This window comes from Protobothrops mucrosquamatus, unplaced genomic scaffold, assembly GCF_001527695.2.
Source record: "Protobothrops mucrosquamatus isolate PMUCROS unplaced genomic scaffold, P.Mucros_1.0 scaffold467, whole genome shotgun sequence".
Taxonomy (NCBI): domain Eukaryota; kingdom Metazoa; phylum Chordata; class Lepidosauria; order Squamata; family Viperidae; genus Protobothrops; species Protobothrops mucrosquamatus.
This window is the reverse complement of record NW_015386788.1, coordinates 84,698-98,013: the sequence shown is the minus strand read 5'-3', so window position 1 is coordinate 98,013 and position 13,316 is coordinate 84,698. Positions and strand designations below refer to the sequence as shown.

The 13,316-nt window shown below is 38.4% G+C and overlaps 1 protein-coding gene across 1 annotated transcript in view; it reads right to left on the bottom strand.

The window, feature by feature from the left end:
- LOC107287994 (venom factor) overlaps window positions 1-13,316 on the bottom strand; it is a 97,050-nt gene that overhangs the window by 49,389 nt on the left and 34,345 nt on the right. The window contains exons 16-21 of the mRNA XM_015816564.1: window positions 13,085-13,159; window positions 11,643-11,843; window positions 9,984-10,095; window positions 8,333-8,418; window positions 8,089-8,228; window positions 7,027-7,239 (exon numbers count right to left, since the gene is read on the bottom strand). Coding sequence (XP_015672050.1) covers window positions 7,027-7,239; window positions 8,089-8,228; window positions 8,333-8,418; window positions 9,984-10,095; window positions 11,643-11,843; window positions 13,085-13,159 — 827 coding nt within the window. The remainder of the gene's footprint in view (window positions 1-7,026; window positions 7,240-8,088; window positions 8,229-8,332; window positions 8,419-9,983; window positions 10,096-11,642; window positions 11,844-13,084; window positions 13,160-13,316) is intronic.

Genomic DNA, 13,316 nt, shown 5'->3' with positions numbered 1-13,316 from the left:
GCATGGGGAAGACAATTTAGATAGGGAATTTTTTTTGAGGGGGGGGAATTCCACCCATTTATGTTCCTTAAGCAACTCCCACTTTCCTTCTCCCTCAATTTCTCTTTTCATTTTTTGCTTCCCAAGTTGTAACATTTCCCCTGACAGCTCTATGTTCCATTTTTAAAAATCTTCTTCCTTGTCATCAGATGTATTTTGCATATTTAAGGGATAAAAGATCTTTTTCATTTTCATTGTTATGGGTAAGTCTTGCAGTATTTTATTTGTATATGGTAGTTTATATTTCCCTTCTTTTATCTCTTTTGTCTCTAGGGCCATTTCCTCTGCTTCATCTTCTGATTTCTGGTTTATTTGTTCACACTTTGTAGTCATTGTCTGGGAACTTTCTAGTTGTAGATTTAGTTTGGAGATTTGCTCATTTATATTACCTAAATTATTTTTGGTCTCATTATGGTTTCTTTTTATGTCCTCTTTGTATGCAACAATTGTTTGGTGAATTAGTTGTAGCGTAGAGTATATTTTCTTCTGAAAAGTGTTTGTTTTTTCTTGAGGCATCATTCCTGGAGATCTCTAATATCACCAGTCTCAGTAAGAGTAGAAAAAAGTTTCCTCTCATTTTCTGGTCTTTATATGTAGCCTTTATAATCTAATAGGTTCCAGAATACAGGGTCAGTCTCAAAAGCAATATTTTATAGTGATCCTTTGTCTCAGGCATCCAAAAATTGTCAGCCAGGTAAGGTTATAATCCACAATGTTCAAAGTGTTCAAAATGTTTAACCTCCCTGAAAATAGCTCAAAAGTCTCTCCCAGACAGACATAACCAAAGGTCAATTTTTTCTTTCTCTCAGACTAGCTCTTGAGATTAAAAGTCCAAGCTCAGTAGGTGTTTATAGTCCAAAAAGGTCAGGGTGATAAGTATGCCAAAATATTTTCCTTTATTGCCAGCTGTTCTTCCTTAAGCTAGGAGTCACCAAGTAGCCAGGAAGCTAGTTATAGTGCTGTACTCAAATACGCCATTAGATGTCATTAAAAATCCATTTTCCACTCTTAAGACAAAGGATTGATTTCTTATATTTCATCTCAATGTTTCTTTTTTGTTTGTTTTTTTCAAAGAGAAAATCTTAATAATTATCTCAGTTCTCAAATTTATCAAAACTGTAGCTTTATGTTACTTCCACTTCAATATTGTGTATTTCTGTCCCCCACAGAAATTAAAATGGCGCTTCCATTCACATTTGGAGGTAATTAGTTTCTTGTGAGCCTTTCCCAAGAAATTCAGTTGTAAAAGAGTAAAGAAAGGATCAATATTCTCACCCAGTTCCAAACATGCTGTTTACGATGTGTTAATTGGTGCTTTTCTTCTTTGATTATTAGCAGCTAATGGCTGGCCACCGGAATGTAGCCAGTCTTTCCTCTGCCGGTTTGGAGGGCTTTTCTCAGAACGAACGGAAAGACCACCATCTCTCCGTGATCAACGAGACATCCCTCCTTCTTCCTTGCCCCTTCGGGATGACTTTAGGCCCTTTTTAGGGCCCTCAGCAGGGCAAAATCGGGCACAGAAGACAAAATCCTGCCTTCCTGCATCTGTCTTGCCACGATGCAAAACCGGAAGTCCAAGGACTTGAAATGGATACTTAACCTTAAAACCATCATTAAAAAGGCACAACAAAGAATGTTCTTCTTGTGTCAACTCAGAAAGCTCAGATTGCCCAAGGATTTGCTGATACAGTTCTACAGAGGAATTATTGAGTCTGTCATTTGTATTTCAATAACTGTCTGGTTTGGCACAGCAACCAAATAAGACAGGTATAGACTTCAAAGGGTAGTTTAGAACTGCAGAAAACACAACCACAACCAGTCTGCTTTCAGTTGAGGATCTGTATACAGCACGAACCAGAAATAGGGCTGAGAAAATATCTACAGACCCACCCCCTCACTTCCTGGACATAATCTATTTTAACTTCTCCCCCCAGGATGCCGCTTTAGAGCATTGCATGCCAAACAACTAGATACAACTAGACATTTTTCATCTTCCTCATCTCATCTTTCTACTATCTTTTCCTATTGGTTTCTTATGATATATCAATTGTTGTTTGTAACCTACGATTAATTATTGTAACTATGATTTATGACCTATGACTTATTATTTGCTGTTTATATGTACATTGTGAGCTTATACACCAGAGACAAATTCCTTGTGTGTCCAATCACACTTGGCCAATAAAGAATTCTATTCTTCTTTTTCTTCTTCTTAAAAAGCATTGCTAGTCTTTAAAATGTTGCAAGGCCCAGGTAAGTTTTATTGCAGAAGAATAACTCTCCCTGTCTTCTGGAAAGAGTTTAACAATGAGTGAGCCCTGGTACTATTTAGGTTTAACCCCAACTTCAGTAACTTCCAGATAAGTTAGCCTTATCTGTGGTGATTGTGAATTCTGGATCTGTTTTGGGATCAATTGTTCCAGCACATCTACAGATTAGTAAACTGGGGAAAGCTATGTTAGATAGACCATGTCTTAACAAATTTTTAATTCCAAGGACCTCTTGTACTGGTTAAGACATTTTTAATGCTTTGGTAAGGTTCACACATGTGTGCCCAGAAAAATCTAAGTAACAGGGAGGACCATCCAAAAAGATTTTTTTCCGAAGTCATTGAAATTTATGGAAGTTCTGTTAGAAGCATGTAACCAGGAATATTTGTTGAGTTCTAAACACAGAAGGTTTGTTATTGCTACCTATACACAAGAATCTGTCTAATGGTCAAAACTAAATTAATGCTAGATAAGAGGCAATAATTAATTCTCACTACCATGTTTCCCCAAAAGTAAGGCCTACCCTGAAAATAAGCCTATCTTCATTTTTAGGGGTGGGCCTAATATAAGACCTACCCCCCAAATAAGCCCTAGTTTTGGGGTGAGGCACACACCTAAAAATCAAGCTAGGGAGGGGGTGGGGGTGAAGCTGCCCCACACACCCTGAATCTACTTACCTTGCAGCCAGGCCTCTCCTTGCCGGCCCACTTCTTCCGCAGCATTCACAAGCCTGCATTTTGCACTCAAAGGCCTTTCCGGAAGGTCACTGCAGCCAAGAACTGAGCTATGGATTCAATCCATAGTTTGGTACTCAGCTGCATAGGCCTTCCAGAAAGGCCTGACTGCAAACTGCAAGCCGGAATGCAGCTGCTCCTTGAGCCACATAAGAAGTGGACCTACTGGGTGGGGCTGTCAGTGCCGGAGGTGAGTAGAAAAAATATCCCTTGAAAATAAGACCTGGTGTCTTATTTTGGGGAAAACACGGTAATAGTGATGAAATGATAGAGGGGGTTGACGTTTCAGGAACTTTGGAGGAGAGTGACCATAAGCAGGTACAAGCAATAGAATAAAGTTAAATTAGTGTTCTAGATTTTAAGAGAGCTTATTTCAACAGGCTTATTTAGCTCTTGGGAAGGATTCCATGGATGGAAATCTTTAAGGAGAAAACAAGTCAAGCAGCTTGGAAAACTCTGAAAAATGAGATTATAAAAGTCCAGTTTAGCACAAAAAAATCCCACCCATTTACGACTCTGTAATCCCTTAATTAAGGATAGAGTTGAAGCGACTGGATAGAGCTGAGCATTTACTGGTTGGATGCCCTTTCTGATGCCCTATGGAGTTTGCAGCAGATATTTTTTCTTTGTGCCCTGAAGAGAAACATCTGCCGCTATCTTAGATTGAACTCTCAACCTTCCAAGTGGGAGGCTAGCATCCTCACTACTAGGCCACCACGCCATTCCCCACTTTAGCACAATACCACTGGCAAGAAAAAAAGAGATCCCAGAAGAAACCAGCATGGTTGCATAAAGAACTCTCTGATAAACTGAAAGATAAAAAGGACAAGCCTAAAAAGTGGAAAGACAGACACATAACTAAAGCAGAATACCAATGTCAACACTGTGACAAACCTAACTGAAGCCATTTTCATTTTTGTCTTCATTGTCACATACTAGTTTAGAGAGTTTAAATGAAGGAAGAGGTGGGGGTGTAGTTCTCAGTTAGCCAAAACAATTCATATGTGTGAGAATCAAGGTCATTACTGATAACATTTTGGCGGGTTGGAGAGCTGGGAGGAGAGTCCACGTTTTGTTACAATTGGTGAATGTGATTTATGGCAGCAAATTGGGGTGGGAATTGCAACTTTTAACTTTGTAACCAGAGGGAGGGGATTTTAGTCTTGGGTTCACCTTTGTATGTGCCAATATCTTGTTTCCTAAATAAAATGTTCTTTAAGGAAGAAATCCTTGCCTTGAAGTTCTTTTAAACGGTTTCATCTATTGGAACCATGACAACCAGCATATAGCTAGAATCTGCAAAGAAAGCTAAGACTAGCAACAAATGTCAAAAATAATTTTAAAAAGTTCCTTTCAACATGTAAAAAACAACATGTAAAAAACAAGAAAAAAGTCAAGGAATCGATTCGCCCACTATTGGGAGAAGATGGCAAGGAAGGAAAAACCAGAACTGCTTAATTCATTCTTTGCATGTGTCCAATAGTCCAATCTATCAAAAACAGTAGCATAAAAGGCAGATTGGAATATAAGTCAAAATAGGCAAGGAAATGGTTAAGACAACACATATCCACTCTAGACAAATTCAAATTACCATGACCAGATAGATTACATCCCAGAATTTTAAAGAAACTGGCAGAGGTAATCTCGGAACCACTGAACTATAACATTGAAAGATCCTGGAGGATAAGGGAACCACCAGAGGACTGGAAAAGAACTGATCTGGTTCCCATCTTCGAAAAAAGGGGAAAAAATGGATCCAGGAAACTCAGACCAATTAGGGAGTGACATGATAGCAGTCTTCCAATTTGAGGGGCTGTCATAGGTAAGAGGGGAACATGCCTATTCTTCAAAGCAGCTGAGGCCAGGATAAGAAGCAAGATATAGAAATTCATCACAAGGAGAGATCCAGCCTAGAACGAAAGAGAACTTTCCTGACAGTGAGGCCAATTAATCAGTGGAACGGCTTGCCTCCAGAAGTTGTGGGTGCTCCATCCCTGGAGTTTTTAAAGAAGAAATTGGGTAGCCATTTGTCTGGAATTTTATAGGGTCTCCTACCTGATTAGGGGATTGGACTAGATGCCCTCCAAGATCCCTTCCAACTCTGTTATTCTGAATTCTCTGAAAGAGGAGCTGGACTTGAGTCTCTTGTGGAAACAAAATTACTCTGAACTGATGACACATTTAACTCAGTCTTACAGCTCAGCTTGCTCATCTCCTACAGGTTTTGCTTTTCTACTATTTTCTTTTAAATGTATTTTACTACTATTAAATATTAATAATTAATTAATATTAAATATTAACATTATTACTTACTATATTTATAGGGATTACAGTCCTATGGCAACTCATTCATCAATCTATGCTTATGTGTAACTTTATATGCTATTTGCATCCTGGATCTTAAATAATGCTGTTATTTTAATATTCTTGGGGTCAAACATTCATGTTATTGTTTTATTAGATAATGTTTATTGATTGGACATTTTAATTCTTTAACTTTTTTTAGGTTGTTGGACTTTGGTCACAACAAATAATGTATTCACATGTGTGTTTTTATAATCTAAATAGGGAGCCCTGTTATCCATCCATTTATTCAGTCTGTTACCATTATCCTCAGCTACCTAACAATATTCATATATACTCTTCCAAAAAATCTACTTTTGATGATTTGCCAAGTCTGTTGAGGCTACTTGTGATGATCCAAATGGCCAAAGGTTTTGCAGATTCCATCTATGGAGTTGCCTGTTCTCTAATCATAGTCAAGTTTAGCACATCTGCCAAGCTTCCTTGGAGAAAGAAATGCAAGAATGCTTTCCTGTTGTCAAACAACAGATTACAAGTACCAGAAACTAGCAGATCACTGCTTGCAATATTAATGGCAGCTAGCCTTGTATCACATTTTTATTATCCCCAGTCTTCAGTCGGAATTATTTTTGAAGGGGATCATCTGCATTCACTTCCTAGTGGTTGGCAATTATTTTCACATTTGTTTGTAAGCATTGATCTCAAATCTTCTGTTCCCAAACTTCATAATGAAAAGTCAAACTGAAAAGTACCCAGCCTGCACATTTTTATTAACTTTGTCCTCATTAGCTGATACTATCCATAAGGCCCCAGCTTGGGTTATTGTGCAGAGATGTATTTGAATGGCTTCTATTGCATCTATTGAAATGGCTGGTATGATATTTCTCTTTTCAGAATTCAATAGTCTTACTAAATTTGTCAGAATTTGTGGTCAGCAAGTATTTTATGGGCTAAGAGAAAGTTGTCATCCCATTGCAATCCAGAGATAAGAGGAAAATCACATGCTTACCCGGCAATGCCACGGTGCCCTGCCCCAAGCCCAGGACGGCAGACTAGCTAAGGGAACTCCTAGATTATCTGGCTAGTCACCCAGCATACTTTTTTTTTCTTTTTGGCAATATTGCTGTTGTTATGGACAATCTTAGCCCATTGGCCAAGTCTCACATCCGTCCACCCACCTACCCACCAAATCCCACTACTGAAGTGTAAAGGGTAATTGTTTCATGTGACAAGGACTTTTTTTATTGCAGCTGGGGGAAGGATTGGGGGTGGGGGGAGAAAGATTGAACCAAAAGAAGACCATTGCCCGGCTGCAACACTGAGCATATTTACTTAAATTTTTAAAAATATTTAAAAATATTTAAAGAACTTCCCAAGCAGTGAAACTGCTCCCATTCTGTCATTTTCAAACCAATAAATTTTGCTATGGGAAGATTCTAGAAGTTTTCAAAGGACAATCAGAACAACAGGACAGTCCAAGATGGATAACAAATTAGACCATTTTAGCCACCATGATAGATATGCCATGTTGTGTAAAGTTTTGAGACCAAAATGCCTTTCTATTGAAATGGGGGAAGTTAAATCAACACAGTTATGTGTAAATGGTCTTTATCTGCAGCAACTTTTGGTTACAGCCTCTCTTCTCCAAGAGCCATGAGGTAATCCCACTTGTTACTTACTACAACTTTCAGTTTCTTCTTCACACCATCAGATGCCAACTGTCCCCGGACACTTGCTCTGACCTCAATATCATGCAATCCTTGCTGTAATGGGACTATGACAAATGATACTACCCAGGAGGATAGGGCTTTAATCGTGACCTCCTCTCGGTATCGTTGTGTTTCTGTGGAAACACTGCAGAAGGCTGGGTTGTGTAACAGTTCCACTCGCACCTAGTGGGGATGAGAAAAGCAGATGAGCCATGAGGCAGCTTTAGCCGTGAGAATCATTTAAAATCCAACTCTCCCATAGATGACACAAACACATTCCCCACTGAGTCTATTCCTGCATCAGCAAGTCATTGTGATACATGGAAGGACATGTAGAAGAGGGATACACATAGAGCACACACACACACATAATCATATCATGCAGTTTGTCTTTCCCTTCCCTTCTTCATGGACTGTTAGAAGGTAGGACTGTGTGAATAACACAAATGGAGCAGAGATGATGATCTAAACCAGTGTTTCTTAAACTGCGATCCGAAGAGCCATGGAGAAGTTCTCTAAGACCCACACAAGGGCCCACAAAATCAAAGTTATTTGCCAGGCAGTAAAGACATCTGCAAACATTTAAAAGAATGTTATTGTTCTCATGATTATTTTTATTTGTTACAAATATAGGGTTTTGATGAATTTTTTTTGTTAAGATGTGATGGGTTTAATGCTGTTTCTACGTGATTCAGTAAATAAATATCCTACAAATGCATCCATTTTAATTTTTAATATGGTAAAGATTGAGAAATATAGCCCATACAAATAAAAGATCTTTGGGGGACCTCCATAATTTTCAAAAGGGGGAAGGGGCCCTGAAAGCAAAAAAGTTTAAGCAACTCTGATCCAAACAGCCTTTGCAAACAACCATTGCCTCCATCGCTGGCACTTTTTTATTGGTCAGAAAATGCTGTGGCTTAGAGTTGGAAACACATAAACTCTGGCTGTCAGAGAATTGATAGCAACACAAGTCATGCACATTTCCTAATTTCTAAACCCCCCCCCTCTTGTCACAGTCCCAAAACTTACATCAATATCATCATCAACGTAGTTGTACAGAATAGCTCGAACCTCCACCTGCTCATTCTTCACTACTGAATACGGCAGTCGAAGATCAATGAAGAAATCCTTCATGACTGTTATTTCATAAGGTTCAGCCACACAGATCCCTGCAAGGAAGGCCAATAGCAAAGCCCCCCCCAAAGGTTAATTCTATTTTAATTCTCAGGTACTTTTCACACCTGCCAACTTTCCATCGTTTCTCATTCTTTACCTTTGGTGGGTGTAATGCTCACAGCCAGCACTTCCCAGGTTGTGATGGAATCCCTCAGATAAAAAGACACTGTCTTGCTTGAAATCCTAGGGACAAAATGAAATGTGTCACATGATTCCCATGCAGAGCTATTACGGTGTGCACTTGGAAGCTAGTATCAGATAGACAACTCTTACAGCTACCAATCATACAGCATCCTTCTTTCCAAAAAAAATCTGAGAATCAGTGGGAACACAAAGGAGTTCCAAATGAAATTTGTTGTTAGCTACTTCTTCCATTAAATTCCATGTTTGCAACAGAGAGATTTCATAATAAAATACTCATTTATTTTGAAGGGGAAATAGATATTGCTGCTGGAAAAATAATCCCCAACTACCTATTCATAACTTTGAAATCAACTTCAAGGTGACTCACTTTCACATTTTCTTTATCTATATTTCCTTCAATATTCTACTAATAGCTTTCAAAGATGCCCTGGGATGGGAGACGATGCAGAACAAGTCTAGTCCAACTGGCAAGAGCTGAAAAGCAGCTTTCTCTGCAACTACCATTTCCTGGCCTTCTACTTTCTTCCATATAGGAGAATCCAAGGGGAAAGATGCATTGTTGCTGCTAATGGGGTCCTTCATCATGAAGTAGTGTGAGGAGAGGGAAAACAACATATGCCAATGTATAATTCTTTTTGGTTGCAACTACTGGTTTTCCCGGTGGACTTAGGTCCTTTGATCCTGGCTGATAACTCTGGATCAACTTAATTAAGATTAATTTATCAGAATTCATGGCCTTTCACAGGGTGATGTGAGTTTAATCAGGGTGTACCAAGCCTTAAGCAATAAATTATGGAAACAGAAAGACAATTACGTTGTCAACCCTCCCTAAAGATAGTTTTTTAAAGCAGCCAGTTTTCCTTTTTTTAAAGCAGTAAGATATTAAAACTAAATATCCATCTTTAAATTTCATAGGACCTAAACTGACCATATTTTAACATAGTTCCTGAAGGAAAGTATGGGGAAATCCCATATTTTTAAGACTCTGCCTCTTGGCAAAGAGGCAATTGAAAATATAATCTATGTATCGAGCACATAAAAAACATAGGTCCAGATCTTATATTCTCATTAAATAAATTTCTGGGTCATTCAGATTTATTTTATGGAGAATTGTTATAATCATTTAGTTTCGCTACAAATGACCAATATCAATTTCTTCAACAGTCGCAAACTTTTATTTTATTGTTTGCGAAAGCAACTATAATTAATCATCATTTCTACCTTTTTAAAATGGAATTCTGGTCATTGACCATAATAAAGAACAGACTGGCTGACAAGTTGCTGCCTTAGAAATGAGCAAAACTTTTCTCTTCTAAAGGAGGTGAAAAATAAACTCCAAATTTTCTGATCCTTTCCTCTTGGTAGAGACACCATCCCTGTTCCTATCTAAATGTTGCAATAATTAGATGTTCTCAGTGCTTTTTTTCTTAAAAAAAAAAAAAAAAGGTGCCAGAACTCACACACGTCATACAACCCGCCTTGCCTACCCTACAAGGTTCCATCCAAAAAAGGTGCCGGAACTCCGTTCTGGGCGTTCTATGAGAAAAAAAGCCCTGGATGTTCCTTTCAACTGAAAAGTGAGCTAATATAAACAACAGCAGTACCCTTTACTGTTGGGAGGTTCAGTCAGTTCTTCAGTTAGCCACAGCCAACTCTCAGGAAAATCAGACCTTGAGATTATGTTATCTTCTCCAAAGAATTCATCTTCAAAATCACCTGGAAAATGGAAAGCAAAGTGGTATAAGGTTTGTTTCTTTAACAATACTTTATTAAACAACCCACAATTAAGATTCATGTATTGCAGCAAACAATAAATTGTCTGTACAAAACCCAAAATACAAAATCAAATCCAAAATGTTATGTAAAACCCAGGCAATTTATGAATGAAGTTTTTACTCTGGAGTTTCTTCAAAAAGTGAAAACACAAACTAGCTGTTGTAAGAAAAAAGAAACTATTAACAATATCTTAATTTAATATTAAGGTTAATGAAGTGGATACAGTCAGTACTATTTGAGGCCCTAAGTTTGATATGAAAGCATCTTCATAGAGGACCCAGTTTACATTACATAGTTTATTGATCAGTCATTTCCACTGTGTCAACACAATGAACTCATCAATCTACACTCTATAAGATGGGTTTACTAGTATCAATTCAGACTATACATGTTCTGACCTATTTGGGAAAATGCTTCTTCGTGGAAACTTTGGCTGAAGAAGATAATTCTATTTCATCCTTTGAGTAGATTAGTTATTGTCAAAGTAGCAAAATTGTAGGCATCTCTGTATTTTGATTAATCAAAGTATACTTTCCCTCTCTTGCTATTCTGATAAATGTACAGAACATGCAAATTGGCACAATGCTGCAACATTTCTTTGTTGAAAGCTCAGACTGTTCAGAATGGGGCACTCTGTAGGGCAACTGGTACTGTTTCTCTCACAGAATTAGATGTAGTAGCAAGGACATGATAGGAATTAATAATTGTTTCCATAGCCACCTATTTCTCCCATTCTTATTTTACACTCTCTGTTAGATTAACATGTGTACCTAAAATGAAATTAAGAAATAACACATTTTCAGTCAGACATAGAAAACAGGTAGTGTTTCAAGCACACTATTATGGCTGCCATCTTGACCATTTTTTACCTTAACCTTTTTTCAAACTCTTTTCAAACCTAATTAAATCAGGGTTTAATTTCTTTGTCCATCCATCCAACTGGAATAAAATCGAAGCAGACTACCACCAAAGAAAGATCTGCACAGCCACCACTTTCACTCAACAAGCCCTCCAAATCATTTTCCACTGACAGCTTTCTTCAATCGCTGAGATCTCCCCAAAAGCTGCTGGCGCTTTAGCTGAACCAAAAGGTCAGCAATGTTTTTAAAAAACATGGTGGGTTGCTATGAGAGGAAGCAGCAAATTCCTGGGTCCACAGTGATTTAATGAGAGAATGTCTCTGCACTACATAGACCTAACCTAGATGGGGACTGAGAGAGCCAGGGACTGGGAGGCTGGATGTGATGTAATTCCCGCGAGTGAGGCCTCACTCAACCCAACTTCTAATGATCCTCCTGCATTTACAGGGCTGCATTTTGCACTAAAGCTGAGCTATAAATTACCATCAATGACATCTAAATACATACTAATAATAATATATTCCAAATGGGTTTCCAAGCCTTGGTGATGCTGTTATGTGCCACGTTTTCCAGGTATTGTGGATTGAATGTTCCTTTCTTTCAACAAACCCAGAACCAGCTACTTACTTCTTGCCAGAAACAACTCATCCTCCCGTTTGTTTTTATCGTGGATCCCTTTGATGTAGCGGCAGCATTCAAGGAAGGCAGCCTTACAAGCATCTCCCTCCTGGATGTATTTTTCACGTTTTTCGCAAGTGTACCCCATGGGGTTCTCATGCATGCCGTCTTCACAGCATTTACGCAGGGCTTGGTCCTGAAACTGTGCCGCTAAAATATGCAAAATTTGTGAAACATTAGACAATCCTATTTCTCATAATCATATGCATAAAGAGAAACAAGAGACAATATCTAAATAAACTATTCAAATGAGTTAATTGTTTATCTTCTCCCAGACAGCTGCTAGAAACAGTTGAACATCCTTTGATTTTTCACTAATGTAGTTAATAGGGATTGTCATGTTTATAAGATTGCTTTAGGGCTTATTACTGCATCTGCAGTTTTGCCAGAACATTCAAACTTATCTTCTATGTTTGAAAATCAATCAAATGTTGCAGTGTATCTCTAGCCCCTAAATGGAGCATTCTAGGTGCCATATGCTAACAGGAGGCTTGAGTAAGCCATCATCACCTCCTGAAGAAAACATGGGGTTTAAATCACATAAAGACCTTTTTCTTTATTTTTCCCTCTTCTTTCCACCAAGGCATCCTGAAATCCCAGTCCTGCCACCAGTTCATTTCTAGCTGAGAGACATGGCCAGCTTCTTACAGCGCTGGTTGTTCTGCACTGACCCTGGGCAACGTCTTCCAGCCTCAGGGCTCCCCTTGGCCTTTGAATGGCATGCAGGGAGTGGGGGTGGGGGTGGAGGGACATGCTTCTATAAACTACCAGGTAACCAAGGTGAAACCCAATTCATTTCACTTGGTTTGCATTTCAATGTAATTAAAATTAAAAACACAATTATTTTAAAGACATGTTTTCAACAAAATTCCCTTCCTTGCATAATAGGTAAAAGTAATAACTTTTGGAGGTTTTCAGTGTTTACCCTCCAAGGCTTCTGTGGACTGAATGCTGTCTAAAGGCTTGAAGTTCAACACCTGCATGTAGAAAATTTCTTCCGCCACTAAATTCTGGCCCCTAAATTCACAGGAGGTTGACTGATCCTCTAAGTATAGCCAAATGTTTATTTTATCAATTTTTAATATAATGCAAATAATTAATTCCATCACCAGAGCAGGGGATGCAGAATTTTCAATACATTTTTTCTCTATTTTAAATATGGTTCTTTTAGTTGTATTTATTAATCCATGATCTCTGTTTTAAGCTTACTAAATGGTTAAATGCATTTATTTTTAGTTTTCTCCTGAAACAAAGGATTCCTTTTGCTTGAGAAAAAAGAGAAAGAGGGATAGTCTTCCTACATTCCTTTATCCATTTCCCGATTGATTCAATAAATGCAAATGGACGGCAATTTTATTCTGTTACCAGAAACTTCATTATTTGTCACATACCTTTGCTTGCCTTGCTGTCAAGCAGCACAACAGAGCGGCGACGCCTCCGATTTACAGGCTGAGGGCACTTTGCATCTGAACCAGGCAGGGGAGAAGAGGCAGGAACAATTATTCTTTAAAGTAAGAAGATAACGCTCAGCGCTAATTCCTGTGACGATTAGCTTTACAATGGGTTTACAGTAAGGGAGTCAGAGAGTTCTGCTGCCTTCTGTGGGACTTCCTCCCATTTAAA